General features: G+C 45.6%; 1 protein-coding gene across 1 annotated transcript in view; it reads left to right on the plus strand.

The window, feature by feature from the left end:
* ITPK1 (inositol-tetrakisphosphate 1-kinase) overlaps positions 1 to 25,540 on the plus strand; it is a 165,971-nt gene that overhangs the window by 109,639 nt on the left and 30,792 nt on the right. Inside the window, exon 4 of the mRNA XM_056851337.1 lies at positions 8,992 to 9,109. Within this exon, the coding sequence (XP_056707315.1) occupies positions 8,992 to 9,109 (118 nt within the window). The remainder of the gene's footprint in view (positions 1 to 8,991; positions 9,110 to 25,540) is intronic.

Consider the following 25,540-nt stretch of genomic DNA (forward strand, 5'->3'; position numbering starts at 1 on the left):
TCGCACTGTTGGTAACGTAACACAGCCTTTTATGATTTAGCTTATCACCCCGTCTGTCTCCATTCAATTAATTAACGTCCAGTTTAAGTAATTGCTGCCTTTTCTTGGACAATGTGTGTTTTTTAAATCTATTAATATATTGTGCAAATATAGATAGACAGATATATGGAGGTCAGCACTTGACTGTAAATGAAATGTGTGCTGGGTAATATCAGATCTCGCTCTAGATGTGGAACAGCTGAGAATATGTCCCATATTAAGATGTAATTCTCTTTTATTAATTAGGCCTTGTTTGGAATAGATCTGCCTGTTCTTAATGTAAATGCCATATACGACTAATTATTTTTTTTCTTTCTCTGTGATCAGAATTTACTTTAAAAGGCATTTTCCTTACAGTATTTACAGGCAAACTCCAAAGAGAATGTTAATGCAACTGTTAGTTATTTATGTCCTTAGCTGATTGACTGCTCCCATTCCAGTGCATAGCATACACTGAAATGTAATCATTGTACTGGGTTGTCTCCTGGCTTTCAAAAAGCTGATGGAGATAATTCGTACATTGCCTCTGGATGATGCTGAGGCTGGACTTTGTTGAGTCTTTCAGTGCAGATCCTGTTGAATATCTTGTTGGAATCCTATACTACCTTGCTGTTGGTCCACTTCTAGAAATGGGAAACTGGACTATGTGGATTTTCACTCGGATCAGTGCTTGGCTTTTATTGGTTGGGCAATGTTGAGTATAGTCTGTCAGAAGGAACAAGCCGATTTTTAATTTTATTTCCATTTTTGCCTTGCCTTCCCATTTCAAGAGCTTTCAAGGCAGTTTATACCACCACTTAAAATATTGCAGTAATTAAAATAGGATGAAATATTAAAACCAATGTAAAGCAAATATATTGTGATTTTTTAGTAAACTTGTGTGTTGTCTTTGAAGTGGTAAAATAATATTTAAAACATGAAAGGAGCTGTAACCTAGGACAAAATCCTCTGGGCCAGATGAATTGCACCCAAGGGTACTCAAAGAACTTGCAGATGTAATTTCTGAACCTCTGTCCATTATTTTTGAAAAGTCTTGGCAAACAGGTGAGGTACCAGAAGATTGGAGGCGGGCAAATGTTGTCCCAATCTTCAAGAAGGGGAAAAAGGAGGATCCGGGTAACTACTGACCCATCAGCTTGACTTCTATACCAGGAAAGGTGTTCGAACAAATCATCAAACAGTCAGTCCTTGAGCATTTAGAAAGGATGGATCTGATCACTGAGAGCCAGCACAGGTTTCTCAAAAATAAGTCATGTCAGACTAATCTTATCTCCTTTTTTGAGAAAGTTACTACCTTGCTGGATCAGGGGAATGCTGTAGACATAGTTTATCTAGATTTCAGTAAGGCTTTTGATAAGGTTCCACATAGTATTCTAGTTGACAAATTGGGAAAATGTGGTTTAGATCCTATTATTGTTAGGTTGATCTGCAACTGGTTGACAGATCGTTCCCAAAGAGTGCTAGTTAATGGTTCCTCATCCACTTGGAGAGAAGTGACTAGTGGAGTTCCTCAGGGATCTGTGCTGGGCCCTGTGTTGTTCAACATCTTTATAAATGATTTGGATGAAGGAATAGAGGGGATGCTTATTAAATTTGCAGATGATACTAAATTGGGAGGGGTAGCAAATACGGTAGAAGACAGAGACAAGATGCAGGATGATCTTAACAAACTGGAGAAGTGTGCTAGAACTAATAAAATGCACTTCAACAAAGACAAATGTAAAGTTCTGCATTTAGGTAGGAAAAATCAAATGCATAATTATAGGATGCGGGAGACTTGTCTGAGCAGTAGTGTGTGTGAAAAGGATCTTGGGGTCTTAGTAGACCAAACACTGAACATGAGTCAGCAATGTGATGCGGTAGCTAAAAAGGCAAATGCAGTCTTGGGCTGCATCAACAGAAGTATAGTGCACAGATCACACGAAGTGATGGTATCGCTTTACTCCGCTCTGGTTAGACCTCAACTAGAGTACTGTGTTCAGTTTGGGCCACCACAATTTAAAAAAGATGTAGACAAGCTGGAACGGGTCCAGAGGAGGGAAACAAAGATGGTCAGGGGTCTATAGACCAAGTCCTATGGGGAAAGGTTGAAAGAGCTGGGTATGTTTAGCCTGAAGAGGAGAAGACTGAGAGGGGATATGATAACCATGTTCAAGTAGTTGAGGGGCTGTCATATTGAGGATGGTGCCGAGTTGTTTTCTGTTGCCCAAGAAGGTCGGACCAGAACCAACGGGTTGAAATTAAATCAAAAGAGTTTCCATCTAGACATTAGGAAGAATTTTCTAACAGTTATAGCGGTTCCTCGGTGGAACAGGCTTCCTTGGGGGGTGGTAAGTTCTCCTTCCCTGGAGGTTTTTAAGAAGAGGTTAGATGGCCAACTGTCAGCAATGCTGATTCTGTGACCTTGGGCAGAGAAGGGAGGGCATCTTGGCCATCTACTGGTCACTAGGTGTGGGGGGGAGGTAGTTGTGAATTTCCTGCATTGTGCAGGGGGTTGGACTTGATGGCCCTGGTGGTCCCTTCCAACTCTATGATTCTATGATTCTAGGCCAAAAAAAAAAATCGGTGACAGCTATCTTTTATTGGCACAGCCCTTAGCTCAAAAACACCAAAAGTTTTTAGAACAAATCAAGTAGGCATAAAAGTAACATAAGCTGTGAAAAATCAACATTTTGGTGGTTGAGACTGTTTTGCATGCTACTTCTTCTGGGAATTTCTTTAGAAGGAAGCACCTTTGTGCTGTACTGTTTGAAGGAGAGTTCAGGAGCTGTCCAGTCGCTGTCCTTATGATGTAAATCATTAATGTTGAGTTCCCTTCATTCCATTTTTCATATTTTCCTACATAGAAATTCATGTGGGGGGGGGGGGATGTTGCTTGCAACAGTCTGTTAGTGGGAGCAGAATGCAGGCATGGCTACTAATCGGATGTCTCCACGGACTGAGGTAGAAGGTTCTTAATGTTTCTCGGGTTATTAAAAACCTAAAGCATGGGGTGTCCATGTAAAACAAACAATAGGCTTTAACTGGATCGTAAACTTGCTTTTAGAGTTGGAACTCTGCAGATGTTTATTTTCATGGTGGTAGACTGAGTTCCAGGGAAACCTGGGGCTTCTCACTGAGGCCATCCATAATGACAGATAAATTTCCCTGAAATTTCTGTCCTGCCTCTCCTACCTTTCCCCTGCACTGTGTGCAGCTGTGAAAATAATTCTGTGTGGGTTATAACAATTATCAAAAATCTCTGCAACATGCAGAGTTTGAGGACAGGCCACGGCTTAGTGGTAGAACATCTGTTTTCCATGGAAAAGGTCCCAGGTTCAATACCCAGCATCTCCAGTTAAAAAGATCAGGCTGTAGGTGATGTGAAAGACCTCTGCCTGAAAACCGTAGAGAGCTCTTGCCAGTCCTGATAGACGGTACTGAACTTGATAGACCAATGGTCTAATTCAGTTATAAAGCAGCTTCACATGTATATAGGTATAGGGATTCCTGGACAGGGAAGTCTAAATAAAAGGATTGCCTGAAGAAGACTGAAAAACACTGGTTTATTTGATTTTTTTTAAAAATCCAGGATGAAAAGTCATACCATGTATGGTTTATTTGTTTAACCATTTATTCACACATAATCATTATTTGTAACCTCTTTTCAGTAGCTGCATTTACAATGCAGTCTATTGGCTAAAAATAAAATGTTGCTATCAGAACTAACAAAAACCCAGAACGGACAGAGCCAGATCCATCTTCCAGCATATAAATTCAGCCAGCAAAGCTTGTTTTTGAAAGTGTGGTGAAACACAAATGTCTGTTTACCTCCAAGAAGGAGCATGATTGGGGACCACATTAAGAAGAGTGCCGGCGTAACTACAGGAAAGTCCCTGCTTCTCATAGATGTCTGTCTTGCATGTAGTGAGAGCAATTTGAATGCCTCTTCACTCCTAGTGTATGATTCACCCCTCAAATGTATAAATAGATCAGATGCTGAAATGAATCGAGAGTATGCGATAATCTGATTCTCTCAATGGATTCTCCCTCTGTCGAGAAGGGAGGCCGTGCATTCAGAAGGGACCCAGGTTCAATCCCTGGCATTTCTAATCAAAGGGTCTAAGTTAGCAGATTTTGGGGAGATCTTTCTCCACCTGAGGCTCTGGAGAGCCACCATCATTCAGAACAGACAATATTGGGCTATATGGATGGACCACTGGTTTGTCTCCGTATAAGATATATCGATATATATGTTCATCCTCCATGGCCCAAGCAAGAAGTACAACAGGGCTACTGAAGATAAGACAGTACAAAGATGTGGGTTTGACAGAGTAGCCGGGCTGTTAAGTGGTTTGTGAATAAGGATGAAACAGCACTGGACTGGCCAGCAAGTTACAAAGTTTGGGAGCAACTCTACCGGCTTGCAAGAGTAAACTTAACCAGAGAGTTACGTTTTGAAGCTTTGCATAAGTTTTTCCCCCTCCCGGAACTATGTTTTCCTTTCATTACTGACTATATGCAGTCTAGAAAGCAGCACTTTGTTTACTGTTGTTTCATCAAATGATATGATGTGATGGATGTGATGGACAGCTGCATTGTAAAGAGTTGTCCCTGCCATAGAACCCTGTTATTGACAGGGAGTTTGAATAGAATTCAGAGAGTGGCAATTGGAACTCTGACAGTTGACTGGGAGAGAGGTTTACAGGCAGAGCTGGGATACAGCGGTGTACTCTGTAAGCTGTTTGGTGGAGGATTTCTCCTCAGGAGTGAAAAGGAACACATTTTGGGTTTTGGGATCGGGACAGGATCCATAAACAGTTACATAAGGAAAATAGCTCTCAGCTTTATAGAGTGATTCCCTAAGAGTTTAATGGGAGATAGCTCTGGTGAAATGAGTGATCCCAGGCCAGTTTAAGAGCGAAACTGGGGAAGTGTGTTAATGTTCCTAACTCCTACAAGTAAAGAAACACTGTGTAAAAGAAACCTAAGTTTTAGAAACAAACCAGAGACTGCCAAGAGAAAGCCCTCTCAGTAGAAAATAAAGATTCAAACACTTGTATGTCAAACACCTTGATACTTTTAGAAGTACAATATATCCCTTTAATTTAACCTTCTCAAACTTCTCAGTTCTGTTATTCTAGTACAATCTACATTTCCTGTTGTGAAGGATTGCTAAATGGACTTTTAAATCCCACCAAAAAGAGACAAATAAAACTATTTTAAGTGGTATTTCAAAAAAAGCCTCTCGAGTGCCAAATATTTCTAACGATCTTAGTATTCAAAATAACCCCCTCCATCATAATGGTCTGTATAGCCTATGCTGCAAAGTAGCACTGAGATCCTTTCCATGAGCACAAAAACAAGCCACCCTTAACAGTAGGATTGTTGTCACTCTAAAATCTTTGATCTGTGTGAAACTAGCTAAGCCAGTACACATTAGCTCATTGCATAAGAAAGTAGGTATTCTTGACCAGCTTTACTCCCTACGCCTAACTGAGAGATACAGAGTTAGAGGAATCCAGGGTCAAGCTAAAAATAAGTAATGCCTTAATATAGCCATTTTAGTTTGTGGTTGCTCAAAGGGGCATTTTCCTTGCTTGCATTTAAAAAAATAGTTACATATTTGTCTCGGTGAAGTGGTCACATACTTTTTCATTTTTAGCACACTGAATGATCTTGAAAGAGCTGTAGATCTCTAGGTTTTTTCCCCCTAAATGTAGAAGACCATGGCTAAAGAAAGTGTGATCCTAGTAGCATAACAGCTTCTTAACTAGATGTGTGTTGTTGCTAAGCCAGAACTTACTTAATATTCTTTTTGAATTGTATTGTAGTGTGTCCATGGTTGATGCAATAGTTCAAAGGATATAAAAACAGTAGCTTTTTAACTAGTTCTCGGGAACTAACTTTTTCCCCTTAGTAGATGCTATTGCACTATTTTCTTGAAAAGCTAGGTGAGTTAATATGCATTTATAAACTGATTTTTACCATGGAACATTTTTGTGTATACTGTATGGGGAATAGAAAGGTGTTATCCTATTGCTTTGAGCCTGGCCTTCTTAAGTTCCTGGTGTGTGAGCCCCATCTAGGGATTCATTTACTGCCCCCCCTTTTTTTGGGGGGGGGGTAGGATTGTATTCCTGCTGGGATACTTGGCCTTGTAGAATTTGTAATTTCTTCTGGGTATTTAGGGGGCATATTGAAGATACCAATTTTAATGTCCCTCTGATTAGTCAAAGAGAGCCAGCCAACAATTATTTTAATAACATGCAGCCCATGCAACCTAAACCTCATATCTCTCTGGAAGTTACAAGATTTGCAGATTTTTCAAGCTGTCTTGTTGACACAAGCGATTTCACTGGTTTTATGCCTGGTGCCATTGCATCAAAGTGACTCCTGAAAAGTCTCAACATTTTCAGAAGAGCACTGTTGGCCTTTGGTTTGAGCAAAATGCTGACGCAAGGATGAATGAAGACTGACAGTTTGGCAGGGGTCTCCAGTCTGATCTGTAGACTGGAAATAAGACAGAGCAACATCTCTGTGGAACACCGATGCATTCAAAGAGTGTTTGACTAAGGCTTGGATTTTACGTTACCAGGAGTGGTGAAATTGCTACCATATCGCTCCTGATATGGGCAGAAGTGGTAGGTGTTAAGGTGGAATTTATGATTGCACACACCTCTTAATAGGGCAACAGGGATTGCTAATTTGGCGTATAACCACATGATCCATCTATGTGAATAATTGGAAGATAGATACAGCAGCCTCAGGGGATGATGGCTGCTGTTGGTAAATTATTAATGGGGCTTAAATTGTTCCTGGTTTGGTGTCTTCTAGCGTTCCTGGTGCTGGATGGAGGAGATTTGCAGCAACAAGAAATTAAGCCTGAGTCTGGGTATTTTTCAAGAGGGGACCTCTCCAAAAGCCACTTGAACCGGAATAGCCATACCAGATGGTTGCTGTGGCCATGAGGCAGGCCCAGGAGCTTCTGCTATTGGCTGTGAAGTCCAGAACAGCTTTGGCAGAGGAAACTGGCCTTTAGAACTGGTCTTCATTTTCTGCTGACAGAGGCTGGATGATGGAGAATGGGAAGGCCAAAGGTGCCCTCTCCACTGCAAATTATTGTTTGTCCTCAGAACTCTTAGGTGTGATGGAGAATATCCTAATAACCTATTCAGCAGGGTGCCAGCGTGGTGTAGTGGTTAAGAGCGGTGGACTCTAATCTGGTGAACCGGGTTGGTTTCCCCACTCCTACACATGAAGCCAGCTGGGTGACCTTGAGCTCGTTATAGTTCTCTCGGAACTCAGCCCCACTTACCTCACTAGGTGGCTATTGTGGGGAGAGGATGGGAAGGAGATTGTAAGCCAGTTTGATTCTCCTTAAAAGGTAGAGAAAGTCAGCATATAAAAACCAACTCTTCTTCTTTGTCTTCTTCTCCTCCTCCTCCTCTACAAACATTGCTGTCCCTCACCTCTGGCACACTGTGGCACACATTCTAGGAATGATCAAACAGGAGTTTCCTTATTGGCTTCCCACCAGCCAACAGGCTTGCTAATGTGTACCACCAAACAAAGGACAATCCTACCCACAAGTCCCTTTTTGTTTGTCTTGTATTTGTCTTGTGTTGGGTTAAAGATTAGATAGAAAGAAAAGACGCATACAGTGTATCTGGGTCAGGCTGATCGCAGGCCAGGAGCACAGGCTTCTCAAAAAGTTTTATATGGAGGTGCATGTAAATATGATATGTATGCTTGATAAAACCAAGCAGGGGAGGCGGTAAAAAGGCTAGGGAAAACAGTTACACCAGTTAGGAGGGCTTATTGAGCAGGACCGACTTTGTTTGTGCAGCTGTCAGTCAAGAGACCAACAGTGATGCTCCTTGCTCGAAGAATACGGGGAACACCCCAGATCTCACTGCCCAGATGACTCCAGTATGCTTAAACATGTTAATGTTTTTCCCCCGCTATTGCTTGCTTGCCTAGCCATATGTAAGAAGACAAGTTGATTTATGGTTTGCTTTGTGAGTTTCCTTAACAATATGGATCTGGATTAATAATTATTGTAAATTGTAGCGTGCTGGCAGCCCCTAAGACACTGCATGACACACTGTGCTTTCTGTACCGTACAAGGCTTTGTGTGCCGACTTAGCAGTACAGTTGCTGTGTTTCCTTATTTTGTTCAGACAAAGGAGTAATTGTAGGGAATAGGAGAGGCGTCAAAGCTCAGCATATGCCTTGCAAGCAGAAGGTCCCAGCTTTGTGCCCGGTCTTCCCATGTAAAACAAAAAATAAAACTAGCTTGGGAAGTACAGCTGGGAAGGACCTTCACCTGAGCCCCCGGAGAACCACTATCTGTTGTCATAGACTGTCCTGGATTAGATGGTCTGGTGATATTGTCCTGTGGTCATAGCAGATGTGATGTGGGCGCTCGGAATATGATTTAGCCTGTCAACGTCTGCCGTCATGACCCTCAAGCCATCACGGACGCTCTGTTGAGCTATAGGGATGGAATTAACTTCAGTGCTGTTCAAGCATTTAGCCATCTTGGAGATTGCCCCGGTAATGGCCCTGTGGGTCTTTCATTCATTCATGTTTGTCTGGAGAGTTCAGTATGTTCATTTGACCAAGGATTTAAGGAAGACTTTCAAGCGTATGATCTACTTTGCATGTCCATTCAGCATGCAGGGTAGGAGGAGGGAGATATTCCATAGCCCACAACCTTCCTGTTTCAGAATGTGGCTACCAATCATAGCATCATTAACCTAAGCTGCTGCTTTTCTCAAGATGGCAAAGTGCATTGGGTAAATTGCAGGACACCTGAAATTCAGGTGCTATTAGTGCTAGGTAAGCTGAACTTAGTGCATCTTCACGGTTACATGGTATTGTTCCCCTCATATATTCATTTGCCATGTTTCCAACAAATCTACTGTGCTGTCCAGTAACATTTCGTGCCATATTTCATCTTTCTCTTAGGAGTATATTGATGCTCATCCTGAAACCATCATTCTGGACCCCCTTCCTGCTATCAGGACACTGCTGGACCGATCAAAGTCTTATGAGCTTATTAGACAGATAGAGGCCTATATGCAAGGTAAGCCTCTTGCATTGTCAACTGAGCTTGGTGGTTATTTGTATGTTTAGGGAGGTGGGTGGGAAGTGTTTGAGGCCTTGTGCAGAATGCTGTCTGCCTTTGTACGTGGATGACAAGTTCAGTTCTGCCAAAGCAAATTGCTCACGGTTCAGAATAACAGCTATTTTCGGCGCATCAAAGTGTGAGGCCTTTTGAAAAGGAGGAATAGGCCATTCCTGAAGATTGCGGCTCGGATCCTTCGGTGCCGTTCCATCAAAGCTACAGCAGCTCCTTGGAGGGAACAGCTTTCCTGTTTGTGGAGTTGGGGAAGGTGATCTTTGCTGATTCCCCCTTCCTGCTGCAGACTCCCAGTTTTCTCCCCTGTGCTGTTCCTTCGGGTGATCAACCAAAAGGAACATGGTATCAGGGGGTAAAGAGCTGTAGTGACAGGGAGACATTAGTGAAGCTGTCTTCCTTCAGCCCAACTCTGCTCGTGCTGCTTGGGGTCCACACTCTTTTCCAGGCATATTGAGCAGTTCCACAAACCTTTTGAAAAAAAGAACGTTGTAATTATATTTTATAGCTCGTTTAATATTTTCTCTTCGCACGCTGTCAGTAAAACAGACGCTATGTCGCTTGCTTTGCTGGAACGACTTTTCTTCCAGTATTTCTTCATAGTGAAGATAGCTGATATGAGGGCTGGATTGACCTTAACACAGACTGTCCAACTCGCTGTGGACCTGAGCCCTGGCATGGGGCCTAGAGAACTGCAGCTGCTACTGCTTTTCATCTGAAGCGACACCAACATGCCTCTTCCTACAAGAAGTTGTTCAGAGCAAGAACCAGCCTGAAGAGGAGGATGCTGATGGTTTTAGACCCTTTCCATCTAGGCACTCAGTCTGGCTCAGGTGAGCCAGCTAGTTGGTGCCAAATAAATGAAAATATTTCCCAAAACTAAAGGGACAAGCAGGCACAACTCCATAAAAGACGGGAATATATTTCCGCACTGCCACCCATGTTTTCATTTATTTGGCACCGAACTGGTCTACTATTACTAATACTAAAATTTCAGGAGGTATACTCTTTTTATAAAAACCCTACAAGTAATGATAGAAAGCAGACAAAGAGGTTTTACTTGATAGTTTATAACCTTTACGTATCACTTGCATGGTTTTCGTCATTTGCCAAATGGGATGAAGTGTACCCATCTGACTGCAAAAGCATTTAAGGGTGGATCCACATGTACGCAGAGGAGCCCCGTGGCGCAGAGTGGTAAGCTGCAGTACTGCAGTCCAATCTCTACTCACAACCTGAGTTCGATCCTGACAGAAGTTGGTTTCAGGTAGCCGGCTCAAGGTTGACTCAGCCTTCCATCCTTCCGAGGTCGGTAAAATGAGTACCCAGCTTGCTGGGGGTAAAGGGAAGATGACTGGGGAAGGCACTGGCAAACCACCCCGCAAACAAAGTCTGCCTAGTAAACGTCGGGATGTGACATCACTCCATGGGTCAGAAATGACCTGGTGCTTGCACAGGGGACCTTTACCTTTTATCATGTGTACGCACGTCTTTTTTGTGTGTCCTGGCAGTGTTAATTGTTTGAGATCTGAATTACTCATTACTTTGTCTTCTTGAGAGGACTGTTATACAATAAGTTTATTACCTGAGAAGATAAAGATAGATGAGGCATGCATTCCTGATTAAGTCATTGTTTGAAATATTTAAATTTGTTTGTCTCTATGTTGTCTGTCGGCACAGCATGAGGAGCCAAATACTAATTGCTGGTTTGGATCAACTAGCAAACATCTAATAGCAATTTGTGTTCAGTGTAGCAGAGTTTTCTTCTGGGGCGTGTGTTCCTATTCCACTTTTTTGCTGGCATGTTTGTTACTTTGAGAATCTATTTGATATTCTTTTATGCAAACTGACAGAACACCTCATTCAAGCATTTATCATTTTGCCAGGAAACTGGATACACGTTAAGATATTTTCATAAAATACCATCCATTCAGATGCTTCAGCTGAAGTAAACATATTCTCTGTGTTGCAATGCAAATCAGTTCAAGGTTGGCCAGGTTTACAGAATAATTGTATAGAAAGATTCAGCATAAATGTTTTTAAAGAATGCCTTCCAGGATGGTAGTAATATTCTTCTGCTTTGGTGGAAGGAGCAAAGAGTGTTGTGTTAGTCTTTGGTGGAAGGAGCAAAGAGAGTTGTGTTAGTCTTTAAGCTAGCATGTTTACAATGTAAACTGTGGCATAAGATTTTCTGACCTGAATCCTATTTTCAGTGTGCCAGGTGAGGTCAGCTGTAAGCCCCAGAAGCTCCTATCATTAAAAAGTGATTATTTTAATATTAAGCAGAGTATGGAATTCATGCTGCTTCAGCTATCATCTATGCTAGGCTGCATGTTCAAGGAACACAGTTTGGTTTTGCTGACTCATGTGAGATTCAACTGGGGGATAATTTTGCCCATTGACTTCACTTATAGGGTGATAAACTGGTACCTGTGTTAGTTGGTGTGTCATTGTTGAACATGCAGTTTTGTGTCTTCTCTACATATTCTACCATGCAGAATGTCTGTGTAGGGCTGAGATGGCATTAAAAGGGGATAGGATAGGACCATCAGTGGCTGCTAGCCATTGTGCATAAAAGGAACCTCAATACTGAGAGGCAGCAGAACTTTGGATACCAGTGCTGGGAGACAGCATCAGGGAAAAGACAGCATCAGGGGAAGGCCTTGGTCTCTGTGCCCTGTTTGTTGGCCCCCTAGGGAAACTGTTGGCCCCCTAGGGAAATTGGTTGGCAACTGTATGGGTCAGGATGCTGGACTAGATGGACCACTGGTCTGATTCAGTGGGGCTCTTCTTATGTTCAAAGGTAGGGTTGGCAGCTCTGGGTTGGGAAATACCTGGAGATTTTAGGGGTGGAGCCTGAAGAGGGAGGGGTTTGGAGAGGGGAGGGACTTCAGTGCCATAGAGTCCAATTGTCAAAATGGCCATTTTCTCCAGGGAAACTAATCTCTGTCGCCTGGAGATCAGTTGTAGTAGCGGGAGATCTCCAGCCACCATCTGAAGGCTGGCAACCCTAGTCAAAGGGGATATGCGCATATAACTCCTGCAAACTATTTTAACCATATTTAGTCCCTTCTTTAAAACTCTGTTCATGGTCATAGGTAGCATTCATACTGTTTAAAAGGACACACACACCCCCAAAAAAATCCCTCCTTTCCTAAAATAAAGATTTCTGGCTTTTGAGATGGTACAAAAAGGTTGTTCTTGGGCACAGGTATTGTGTGTGTGTGTGTGTGTGTGTGTGTGTGTGCCTTTAAAAAATCTCCATTTGCTCAGCTGGATGGATCAGGTCACTGGTTTCTGATTCAGATTAGCACCACTGAGATAAAATGCTTCTTTCCTCCACGTACACACAGAATCCTGGGGTCATTTTACATGTGCAATAACAGGAGCTGACAAACCAGTTTTCATGTTTGCACTTATTTCAGGAACAGGATGTTGCCATTTATTCAGCCTTTTGATAAAGTTTTGCGACAGCTCTAAAATCAGGGGGTATCTGGATCTGATGTAAGACCAAGACATCCCTTTATTTTTCAAACACAGGGGAGGGGACTCTATAGTAGATCCTATCCAGTCCCAAACACCATTGTGTCAAATAGGATAGACCGAGGTGCAGGCCAGTATATTGAATATTCAAGGCAACTCAGTGAAATTTTCTTGAAACACTGAAACGAGGTTCATTGAGGGAAAACAGGAACAAACTTAAAACCAAGCATACAGTGAGCACAAAATGGTTGCCTGAGCTAAAATGATTTAGACTAGGAAAAAAGTCATTATTGTTACCAAAGCATTCTAGTCAGGAAGGGCACTTTCACACATGCTGAACAATGCAATTTCAAACCACTTTCAGTGCACTTTGAAGCTGGATTTTACTGTGTGAACTGGCAAAATCCACTTGCAAACAACCATTAAAGTGTACTAAAAGTGGATTGAAAGTGCATTATTTGGCATGTGTGAAAGTGCCCTTAATCATATATCCCAGTGTAGGAACTAGAATTTCAAAGCAGGTATGTGGAATAGGAAAACAAGAGACCCCTGGATACCTAGTATCTCCTCTTCATTTATTTGATTTTATTATGTGTGTGCTGTTTCTATTGAGCTCCAAGTGTGAAAATGGATGTGAGGGGGTATCCACCTTATTCTCACAACAGCCAAACAAGGTAGGTTAGGCTGAGAAATTATACAGTGAGGTTCATGGCTGGCAAAGAGTTGAACTTTGGTTTAGTTTCAATCCAATATGCCATGCTTGCTCCTCTGATTCGTACATTCTCGTTGGACCTAGTGGGTTAATGACCACACAATCATGGGGTTTCTGTTGTGCAGTTCATTTACACTAAGGGCTAAGAGGCTAGCAGAGTCATGCTAATAAGGATGGAGGGGGAAATACCCCTTTAAAGTAATTTACACTAAAGCCTCTGCCTTGGGTAGAGTAATAGTTACCTGACAGGATGGAATAGCTTATGCCAGTGGCTCCTAGCCTTATTGAGGCTGAGGGCACTTCTGGAAGTTTCCAAACTGGTATCAGCCGCCATGGAGGCAGTTGTTTCTGAATGGACAGACATGCAGGCAATGAATCATAGGTTCTTCTGAAGCATTTCCGGTTCCAAAGAGGTGGGGAAAAGCTAGGGTTGGCTTTTAGCATTGCAGAAGTCAGGGCCACTGGAAAACACATCGGTGGGCGCCATGTTGGGCAAAGAAACGCTTTCGACAAGCAGCACACAATTTGTCGTCTTTCTTAATTTGTCACTTTAGCCACTCTGTGGTGTTGTGTGTGTGAGTGTGTGTGTTTCATTTTGTCTTGAAAAAATGAGCTACTTTCATATCTTTCATGATCACTCTGCAGTTCTTTGATTTCTCTTTGGATGGTGGCAAACCTATGGGCATCAGTTCTTTTGAGAATTTGAGGGGATATATATCCTGGCCAAAAATGTGACTTGGGGTTTTAGGTTTTGATATGAGAAATAATTCACGTTGGTAGAAGAAGTTTGGATTTCCAACCCTGAGGCAGCAAAGCCAGGGGATTTAAGAGAGCAGTAGCTGGGGAGGGGGAGGTTCAGGAGAATGTAATGTTACTCCTAGGTGATGCTCTAGGAAATTTCCCTCATCTCCGTAGTAAAGACCTTGGAAACTAGAGGAAACTCTTAAGAGTTTCACCATTGATGCCTCTCCAGTTTTCTCCCACTCCTCAAAGTTATTAAGGGTGGGGATGGAGGGCAGGGGAGAAAGTGGCAAACCTAGCTATTTTTGATGCCAGGCAGGCTAACTTAAGCAGGAATATGTCTTGGGTATATCTGGCCAGCTCCTATAGTCATGTCCTTTTCACCCCCAAACCCTGGCTACTGGCTTTGTGATCTTGACCTGTAGAATCGACAAGAAGCAAAGTGGGTGAATAAAATCATGTAATATAAAATGGGGTTGTTGTATTTTTTTTTTTGCTGTTTTGATGTCTACTCTTGATAATCAGCTTTGTCATATAAAATGCATGGAGATGACATAAAAACTGTGCACGCAAGCTACAGTCTATGTTGAACGAGTGAGAATATTCTTCCCTAAAAAATTGAGGGAAGAAGAATCCTAAAAATATTACAATACAGTGATTTTGTGAAAGGAAAACAATATGGTCAAGCCCATGCCTCTGCCAAAATTCTTGTGATTATGTGGAAGATTATATTTAAGCTTTGGAATGCGGCTACCGTAGAGACATGCTATCACAAGAATTCATTCCCACTTGCCAAAACACGATCTAAAGAATTGTACTGCCTAATTAACTCCAGGGTATTACTCCGTTCTTTTACATAATGGTCTCTGGTGCAGTTTAAGATTCTCATCTTCAATCTCTGAGAAGCCTCCACAAAAGAATTATAAAATCCATATACCTGAAAGGTAAATTAACTTGTTACTGCTGTATGCAAAGTTAACATTTAGATGTTTCCTGTTTTTCATGCATCCCGTATTTGTGGTATCACACCTGCTCACGGTGTGTTGTTGTTAGTTGAGGAATTAATTATTATAACACCCTAGATTTGTCTGGGTATTAATTGGGACTTCTGCTGTGCTGGAGATGAATCACAATTTTTTAATTGTAAAAACGGAAGCTATATGCAAACTAACAGTGCAGTCCTAAGCAAAGTCACGCCCTTCTAAGCCCATAGACGTCAGAGGGCTCAGAAGGGTGTAACTTTGCTTAGGATGGCACTGTAGGTGCCTTTAAAAAGATTATAAATGGACAAGCTTACATTTTGAAAACGACACAACACACAAGAGCCTTGAGTCTAAGGAAGTAAGGCAGAATATAAACATTTTAATAAAACAAGAAAAGGGTCTGCATACAGGGAGGGAGGCCTTGGCAAATAGACAAGTATGTGCTATTCTGCTTATGTAACCAAAAATTAGTTCCTTAAAATGTCGCCAAATCTAGGATCTTTCAAGGGCCAGAGGGCTGTGAACCTTTTTGGATGCCTAGGGGTCACTATCAAATATCTTGCTGCCTGTGCAGTTTGAGTAATAAAATGATAAATGGGTGAATTTGTCCAGCTGCAGCCTATGAATTAAGCCATGTGCACAATAGTGACTTCATCTACCAAAACATCCAACGTAAGTAGAGATTTTTTTTCTCCCTTGGAATACAGAAAGTTCTGATTTTGGGGTTGTATTTTACCCCTTTCAACGCACAGTTGAGCAATTTTCTGTCTTCAGGTCCATGAGTATAAGGGCCCACATTATTGGAGGCATTCTGCCATCATCCCAACCATATAAGTTAAGGTCAACAGGCATTAGTCACGTGTCTTTTTTCTTTCTCTCCTATCCTCATGTATGCACATGTGCAAATGTGCGTGGGTATACATGCATGCATGTGCCAAAACAGTGAGTTCCTGTTTAATATGAACAATGTCTAGAACTTGAATTCCAGCAACTAGAATTTTTCATGCAGGCTCTTAAACCCCTAGATTCATGGTTCAGATGTTTGAGAGCTGGGCCATTGTGTTTTTTTGTTTTGTTTTTTGTTTCCTTTTTGCATTTTATTGATAAACGGTAATGCTTACTACAAACAGAAATGTGGACGTACACACAAACTCATAAACACAAATGATTATCCAGTAAACAGTTATCCAGTACCCTGCCCTGAGCCTGACCTTCGGGCTGGGGAGGATTGGGCAAAAATGTAATTAATTAAATAAATAAATATTAAGTGTTAACTGGTTCATCAGTGTGAAACGAACATCAGGCTAGGCTTGCCAAGTCTCCCGCTATAGTTCTGTAGCCCGGTTATGTAACTGGAAGTGGCGTCACCCACCCACCCCGCTCCTGGAGTCACAGCTCAATTTCTCAGATATTTGGAAGGAAATCAAACTGAGAATTCTTTTAAAGAAAATACTTTAAAAAGTGGGGAGAGGGGTTGAGGCTGAAAGTGAGCTGTGACTCACAAATGTTGCTAGTCTTTATGGTGACATTGGGGTCTTTTATGCATGGAAGTTTTACCTGGGGTTTGATGCTTACTCAACCCACACTTTTCTGTTGCGAATTCTAAAAAATGCAATGCACCAGCAAAATCAGCAGCTCAAATCCGGAAGTGTCTGAGTGCCCGCCCCTTGAAAACGCTGCTTTGTAATTGGCCGTAGTGCTTACTGTGAAACACACGTCCAGTTCACCTCTCTCTTCGGCGAAAACCCAAGTGCCATTTTAAAAACAATTTCCCAAAATGGAGCTCTTTAAAAGGAATGGGGTGAAGGGGAAAGCCCAAGCATCGTTTTAAAACCCATTGTGAGGCAAATGTCTGCTCAGAAAGAACTCCTGATGGGAGACTAAAATCAGGAAGCATTTGAGTCCCCACCCCTTGAAATTCTGCTTTGTAATTGGTTGTAGTGCTTACTTGAGAAAAACGTCACACACACACCCCATCCCCAGCTCCCCTGTCCCATGCTTTGGATTATGCATGGAAATGAGGCGATTTGACCTGAGCTGATCTCAGGGGAAATCGAAGAATCGAGTTATAACAGCATCAGGAAGACCTGGAATTTGTGAGGGCTGGGCGCAAGGTCATCTCTGAGGGATGGAAAACTCATGCATAACTCCAAGGAACAACTGAGTCAGTCCGGGGGGTGGGGACATGAATCAAAGTACCCATGCATAAAGGACCTGGGTTTTTGTTTTATTTAGCAAGGGTGGACTAACACGGCTACTCCTTTGCAATCACCAGCTCTGGCCAGGCTTAGATTGTTCCTCTGGCTGCAAACTGCTGAGGGAAAATGGTCACAGAGAACAGTTTTTCAGGCCCGCTTGTCTTCTGTTATGATACTCTTATAGAAGCACTTCTTGACAGGGTACAAGGTTCCTCAGAAGAAGAATATCAAACCCCCCCCCCCTTTATTGGCCAGACATTAACTTACACCAGTGCCCCATTCCTCCTGTTTAGATTTATTGCACTGGACAGGGAGGGATTCAGTCGTGTTCTGTTTTCCCAAGGAGAACTGCTTGTTTGATCTGTGCTATGACTCAAGTACATTCTTAAATAATCCAGTTACTGCCTTAGGCTGTCATTAGGCAGTGCTAGAACTATATCCTGAAAAGCAAATGAAAATGGAATGGAATTGCCTGGAATGCTGCATTAACCTGTAGCTATCGTCACACAATTGACTAGATCCAAAACAACATTTGTGGGCTACATTGAAGAGAATTTAGGGCTTTGTGAGGCAGAGGGATAACATTTAAAGAACTCTTGCCTGTTGAATTTGACCTCTTCCTTTCTCATCTGTATCTCTTTCCTACTCCGTTCCCTTCAAGCAGGGCAGGCAGACATTTCCAGCTCTTTTCTGGAAGATTCACCCATGCCATTAACAATTGTGCCACAGGGCCAGATCCACCAGGGCAGGAAAATCTTCCATTGCTGCGCGTGCTGTTCAAGATACGGGAGCCTCCGTCAGGAATGGTGCTGGGGATCTTCCCCACTGATAAAGAAGCTGCTGTTCACTGGTAAATCCCAACTTCCCCCTACGGTCTCTGAACTGAAAAGTCAAAATGAAGCCCCATGTTCTGAACCAGAGTTCTTCTGGAGTTTTTTTTATTGTCCCTCACACTGCAAGGGAAAAAATGGCACATCGTTAGAATCTGCTGCCAAAAGCAACTATTTCTTGTTGAGTGGTACCCTACCTTAGGCTGGAGGAATTTCCTCTAGCCGAAGGCACCTTCCTCCAGCTTAAGGTTCTCTTCCTCCAACAGAAGACCTGGGAAAGTTGGAGAAAGGCTTCAGGCTTGGCTAGGTGGAGTGGCAGGACACAGGACACTGTTCCCGTGATTAAACTAACTCTGTCGACTCACTGCTGTCTCTGACGAAGGGAGCTTTGACTCTTGAAAACTTATACCCTGGAAGTCTTGTTGGACTCAAATCTTTCTTTTCACTGTTATTACTGTTATACAGTTGACATTGTGGTTATTTCCACAGTGCAAGTAGACAAGTCCTCACCCAAGAAGGTTATAGTTAGGGTAGTCAGCTCCAAGTTGGGCAATTCTTGGAGATTTGAGGAGTGGGGCTTGGGGATGGTGGGGTTTGGTGAGGAGAAGGACTCAGCAGGGTACAATGCCATAGAGCAGTGATGGCGAACCTTTTAGAGACCGAGTGCCCAAACTGCAACCCAAAACCCACTTATTTATCGCAAAGTGCCAACACGGCAATTTAACCTGAATACTGGGGTTTTAGTTTAGAAAAAACAACTCATACGTTAACATCTTTTGCCTTAAAAGAAAAACACAATAGCAGAGCTTTCAATGATACAAACAACTTTTTATTGAAAGGCATGCTTTTGAACAATGACTGTGATTTTTGCTGTTGTGTGCATGCTGATAATTTGTCTACCCTTGGCTCATACTTTGTAAGTTTGAGAGCAACACATGCAGCACTCAGGTCATCTGTTAGTCTGTTTCTGGTGTCAGATTTGATATAATTCAAAGCTGAAAACAGCTGCTCACAAGCATAAGATGATCCAAACAAAGTAAGGAAAGCAATCCCAAGTGCTTTCATTGACTTAAAATTATTTGGCAAAGAATTCCACACTTTAAGGATTTCATTTTCAGAATTAACTGTGCTATCCTTTGTCATCCATAAAATTAAATCATGACAATGACTGACAAACACTGTACATTTTCCCCATCTGCATTCTCAAAACTCTGCAGGGGGGCTTATTGTTGAGTTGTGCATCTGAGTGGCAAATCCAAGGCAAAACCTCAATGGCCAATAACCCCCCATGCAGAGTTTTGAGAATCTGGATGGGGAAAATGTGCATCTGAGTGGCAAATCAAAGGCAAAACCGCCCATTCACAAATGGCCAATAACCCCCCAAAACCCGGCAGCGCTGTGAGGGGAGGGAAAGTGGGGGGAGGAGGAGGGCGCTTTACCTCACACACTGTCCTGCGACCAGCCCTTCCCGGGGCGGCGCAGGCTTTTCCCCGGTCCCACCTCTCACCTGGAAACCGGGAGAACCAGGAGGCGGCAGTAACGACCTGCAAGGAGGGAACGGGGGCGGGGTCCGGCCGGGAAACCGGCCGAACGATCCAGACGGCGGGGCGGTGGCGAAGGAAAAGGGCGGCGCTGTAAGCCCTCGGGAGCCAGGTCGGCGTGCCTTCTCCTCAGGGGACCCTCCACTTCCCTCCGCAGGCTGGCGACCAGACCTGGGATTGGGCGGAGGTCCTGGGGAGATGCACCGTGCAGGGCCCAACAGCCCCCAAGAATGCAGCAGACCGCTGCAGGGGCGGGCGCCAGGAACCACGCGCTGAGGGGGACAAGCGAGGGGGAGGCGGAGACACGCGCCACCAGCTTCTGAGAGGCCAGCTGGGCGTCGGATGAGCGCGGGCGGGGTGGAAGGGTCGGACTTCCGCCTTCTGCCCTGCCTGCGCTCGTCCGACGCCCAGCTGGCCGGCGGGCCGCTCAGAAGCTGGCGACACGTGTCTCCGCCTCCCCTCGCCTCCCGTTCGCTCGTCCTCCTGTCTCACGGCTGTTTGTGGGGAGGTCCCTCACTGTGCTCCTCTCTCGTGCCGGCCGCAGCTCAGCTGAGAGAGAGGGAGAGAGCTGCATGCCGGCAGAGAGGGCTACACTTGCCGGAGTCGTCACACGTGCCATAGGTTCACCAACACGGCCATAGAGTCTACCCTCCAAGGCAGCCATTTCCTCCAGGGGAACAGATCTCTGTCGTCTGGAGATCAGTTGTAATTTTGGGAGAGTGCCGGGCCCCACCTGGAGGTTGGCAACCCTAGTTTATAGTCTAAAATTGGTCAGAATTTAAACAACAGAGAAGAGGAGAGGTAGAAGCAAGGTTTATACAGGGGAAGAATATGCCTTAATTTCAGCCATACAGGCTTAGTTTTTATAGGGGATAGAGGGTCACAGCGGAGGCTTCATGGAATCCTTGGGTACTTTGGTATTTAATCTTCCTTTGCCCTCTTATACTGTAATTATTTTACGTAAGGGGAAATGTAATTTTGTCCGCCTAGCATTTGTTAAACCAGATTCTGGCTCTGGGATGGATTTATTTTTGAGGCAGGTAACATGCTTTATAATGTTGTTCTAAATTTGGAATCCCTTCATCTTTTTTCAAGTTTTATGGGGCTGGATCTTTACTGGCCAGAGTGACCAAGAAAGGTCATGTCTTGTTTCCAAAGCAATGCTGGTTTGTTTTTAGATTTGCTACTTATTCTTATTTATTTACCAACTCAAAAAGTTTCCATAGGCACAATTCTGGCAGATGGCTGACCAGATAACGTCAAGGCTGTGTTTTCTGTAAATTTATGCTACCCTTTCTCCTCTCCTACTTCTCCTCCTCCCCTTGGGTTCTCCCTGTGTCTATTTATGATGCAGAACCAAATAAAGCTCCTCTGTGCCTTTGGTATTTCACTTGGTCAGGGAGTCTAATTTTATGGGTCCCCAAATGGAGAAAAAAAATGCAGGCCCACAAAATTGGACCCCCAGACCCAATCTTCACCAAACCTGGGGGTTCATGTAAGGAGAATCACCAGCAGCTATGCTGCAGATTTGGTGCCTCTATCTTGAGAAACAGCCCCCCAGAGCCCCACAAAAATCCCCCTTTTACATAACATTGAGCTATGTCAGAACTGGGAATCACGGAGAGAAAATTTCCCCAACATAAAGAAACTATTGTGAAATCTTTGCGGGGCTCTGTGGGGGATTGAGGTAGAGGCACAAAATTTGCAGCATAGCTGCTGGTGACTCTCCTTACAAGAACCCCCAATTTTGGTCAGGGGTCCTATTTTATGGGGTCCCATTTTTTTCTCCATTGGAAACAATGGAGAATGGATGGGGGCATCCTTTTGGGGGGCTCATAAAATTGGACCCCTTGTCCCAGTCTTTACCAGGCTTGGGGGTTCTTCTAAGGAGAGTCACCTGAAGCTATGCTGAACATTTGGTGCCTCTATCTCAAAACACAGTCTCCCCAGAGCCCCACAAAGCTTCCCCTAAGGTAAAATGGACCTGAAAAATCTGAAAAAAATCTGCATTTTTCAGATTTGCCTTTTTAGCTCCATTGAAATGGTGCCTCTTTTTTTTCAGTTTGGCATATCCAAATGCACACCCCAAGTGCAAACTGAGTAAATGATATAGAGAATCCTCAGGGGCTGATACAAGGAAGTCAGGGAAGTTTTCACAATCTTTAATAAACAGAAGAGGGAGGGCATTTTTGGCAGGAACAGTTTGGCTTTTCAGGTGAGGAAAGCTGCCCCTGCTTTTTTTACATAATTATGATTGCTTATATAGAGACATAAGCGAAATAAATATTGAGGCTTATGAACTACTGAAAGAGAGGCTGTGGCTCAGTAGTAGAGCATCTGCTTGGCATGCAGAAGGTCCCAGGTTCAATCCCCGGCATCTCCCGTTGAAGGGACTGGGCAAGTAGGTGATGTGAAAGACCTCTGCCTGAGACCCTGGACAGCCCCTGCTGGTCTGAGTAGACAATGATGACTTTGATGGACCGAGGGTCTGATTCAGTATAAGCGGGGGATCCCGACTGACGGGGATCCGGCGTTTGCAGAGCCGCGCCGGGTGCCGGGGCTCGGCTGGCCGTTTCAGCCGCGGGTGGGGGGGGAGGGGGCCCCCGCCCCCTCCCCCGACTCCCGATGGCAGGCAAGGGGGGAGCAACTCTTACCGGTGGCCGGCCAGCTGCAGGTGGAGAGCCGGCTCGGAGCGGCCCTCGGGTCCTCGTGGTGGCTGGGGGGGGGGAACCGGAAGGAGGCAGCCGGATGGCCCGTCGCGGCGCGCCTTTTCCGGTCCCGCCTGTTTTTCGTCTGGGCCAATCGAGGCCCGGCTCTCCGGCCTCTCCAACCCGGCCGGCTAACTGACCAGAGGTGCCCTGCCTGGTCCGCCGGCCGGGTATTTAAGGAGAGGAGCAGCGCGTGGCCGGCCCTCTGCTTCCTGGCCTGCTTTGTTGCTGGGTTGACCTGCTTGTTCGCCAGCCTGCCGTGGTGCCTCCGTCTCGGCTTGTCTGCCCGCTGTTCCTTAAAGGGCCATGCCTCCCAAACAACAGGGAACGAGGGCCCAGTCGGCGCGGCAGCCTGCGGAGCGGCCGAGGATCGGGCAGCGGGGCTCGAGGGCAACGCCAGCTAGGGGGGCCTCCGACACCACTGGAGAGCGCCGCTCGGGCGCCACGGGGGGCGGCTCGGGAAGGAGGCCCGCGGCGGTTGCCACGGTGGGTGGCTCTAGGAAGAGGCCAGCATCGGCTGCCACAATGGGTGTCTCTGGGAAGAGGCAGGCAGCGGCCGCCACGGCGGGCGGCTCTAGGAAGATGCCTGCATTGGGTGGCTCTGGAAAGAGGTCGGCAGGAGGGACTCGGGCCCCGGCCAGGCTTGTCAATGGGGATTCCTCCATTGATGGGCTCACATCAATGGTGAGGAAGCTGGCTGAGGACGTGGCGGGCTTGCAGGCGGCGACGGGCAGCTCTGGGGCTGCGGGGACTTCTGCTTCCACTTCAGGTTCGCATTCAGCTAGCGGCAGACCGGCAAGGGTGGCTGCCAGGAGAAAACGGGGCGGCTCTTCACCTTCCAGTTCCAGCAGCTCGGAGTCTGGCGGCTCCCGCTCCAGGGACAGGGGCCGGCGGCAGGGGAAGTCCAGTCGCAAGGCCCGGTCTTCGCATAAAAAAGGGAGGCACAGCAGAGAGGCTTCAGACGACGGTGGAACTTCAGGTGGGTCCTCCTCAGGGGACGAGTCTGATGGGGCATCCGCTAGGTTTTGGAGGGCGGGTGCTGAGGTACCTGGGCTCCCTGGGTGGGTCCTGCGTCGGCGGGCGGAGGAAGAGAGGCTTGACCGAGAGGAACGGGTGAACGATGTGGGGGGGGGGCGGGAAGACCGCTAAGGGCCCCCCGTATAAATCCACCTGTGTGTCTGGGGACAACCCGCCTGGGATACACTTACCCAGGGATTTGAGGGAACAAATCTTGGACGGCTATTATGTCGATGTAATATCGCTTATTAAGCCTGAGATGTCGGTGGGTAGGAGCATCAAGGCGGGGGGTCGGGAGCCAAGGAAGATACGGGTCGATCCTAAAGACAGGACATTCGACAATTGGCTTGCTGGCTTTGGGGTTTATATGGCAGTAGTCTCAGCCTCCTACCCTAAACGGGCTTGGCATCTCCTTACTCATTATAACAGTGTCATTAAGGCACGCGCTTTGGCAGGTGAGGCTGCGGCACTGGACTATGATGAGGAGTTCCGTAAGAGGGCCTCCAATAACGATCAGTGGCGTTGGGACCACATGGATAGTTATCTGTGGTCCACGTTGGTGAATCCACATGTAAAGGTTAGGTCGGATCCTGCAAAAGGGGTTAGGTGGGCTCCTCGCCGTGATTCCAGCAGGAAAGTGTGTTGGGAATACGGTCAAGGCCGTTGCAATCGCATTAAGTGCAGGTTTGAGCACATCTGCGAATCCTGCTTTGGCGGTCACCCGAAGTCCAGTTGCCCCAAGGCTCAGCAGCCCTTTCGGGGGGGACGGCCCCTCGCCCGGAGAGACGGGGGTGCCGGAGCCTCGAATGGTGGAGGTAAGTAGTGCTGATTTGTGTATCAGGCTTGCCAGGACGCCGGTACTCTTAGATGCTCTGTTACCATGGCTGGCCAGATATCCCAACAGGAAGGCGGCAGAGTTCTTGAGGGACGGTTTCTCTTTTGGCTTTCGCATCCCTTTCCAGGGGCCCAGGGTGGCAATGGATGCTCAGAACTTGAAATCTGCCAGGGAACTACCTGATGTGGTGGCAGCCAAAATTGAGAAGGAACGGTTGGCGGGCAGGGTGGCTGGCCCTTTTGGGTCCCCGCCTTTTCAAAACCTCAGGGTTTCCCCTTTGGGTATCGTTCCCAAAAAGGCACCGGGTGAGTTCCGCTTGATCCATCACCTGTCTTATCCAAAGGGGGCATCGGTCAATGAGGCCATCCCACAGGAGCTCTGTTCTGTCCGGTATGCCTCATTTGATCATGCAGTTAGTTTGGCTAGGGCATGCGGTCCAGGGGCCCTGCTCGCCAAATGCGATATTCAGTCGGCCTTCCGGCTGCTTCCGGTGCACCCCGAGGATTTCTGTCTGTTGGGGTTTCGCTTCCAGGGCTCATGGTATTTTGATAAGTCTATGCCCATGGGGTGCTCCGTTGCCTGCGCCGCATTTGAAGCCTTTAGCTCATTTCTGGAATGGGCGGTAACTGTGAGGGCACAGTCTAGGATGGCAACCCATTACCTCGATGACTTTTTATTCCTGGGGAAAGCCGGCACAGATGAATGCTCTAGCCTGCTGCGGGCATTCGAGGGGCTATCCCATGAGCTCGGGGTCCCCCTGGCCCAGGAAAAGACTGAGGGCCCTTCTACGAGGCTGGTATATTTGGGAATAGAACTAGACACTGTTGCAGGTACGTCTTGCCTCCCTGAGGCCAAGCTGTTAGCCATGCGGGCCCTCATTTCACTGTTTCTGGCACAGCGGAAATGTTCGCTGCGGCAACTGCAGTCTTTGGTGGGGCACCTTAATTTTGCTTGTCGGGTGGTTTCCCCAGGGCGGGCTTTTGTGGCCAGATTAGCCAGGGCCACAGCGGCAGCTGTCCGCCCTCATCATCGCATTAGGATCACCAAGGGTATGAGGGCTGATCTTCGCATCTGGGATGCGTTCCTTCAGCATTTTAATGGGGTGTCTTTGTGGCAGTCAACATTGGATTTGGAGGGTGGGGCATTGCAAGTTCAATCAGATGCAGCAGGGGGGGTAGGTTTCGGCGTATACTTCAATGGACGCTGGTGTGCACGACGGTGGCCCCAAGAATGGTTTGGGGCAGGGATCACCAGGGATCTCACCTTTCTGGAATTTTTTCCCGTCTTGGTGGCAGTTACTATCTGGAGGGAGCAGTTTCGGGACAAAAA

This window comes from Euleptes europaea, chromosome 6, assembly GCF_029931775.1.
Source record: "Euleptes europaea isolate rEulEur1 chromosome 6, rEulEur1.hap1, whole genome shotgun sequence".
Classification (NCBI taxonomy): Eukaryota; Metazoa; Chordata; class Lepidosauria; order Squamata; family Sphaerodactylidae; genus Euleptes; species Euleptes europaea.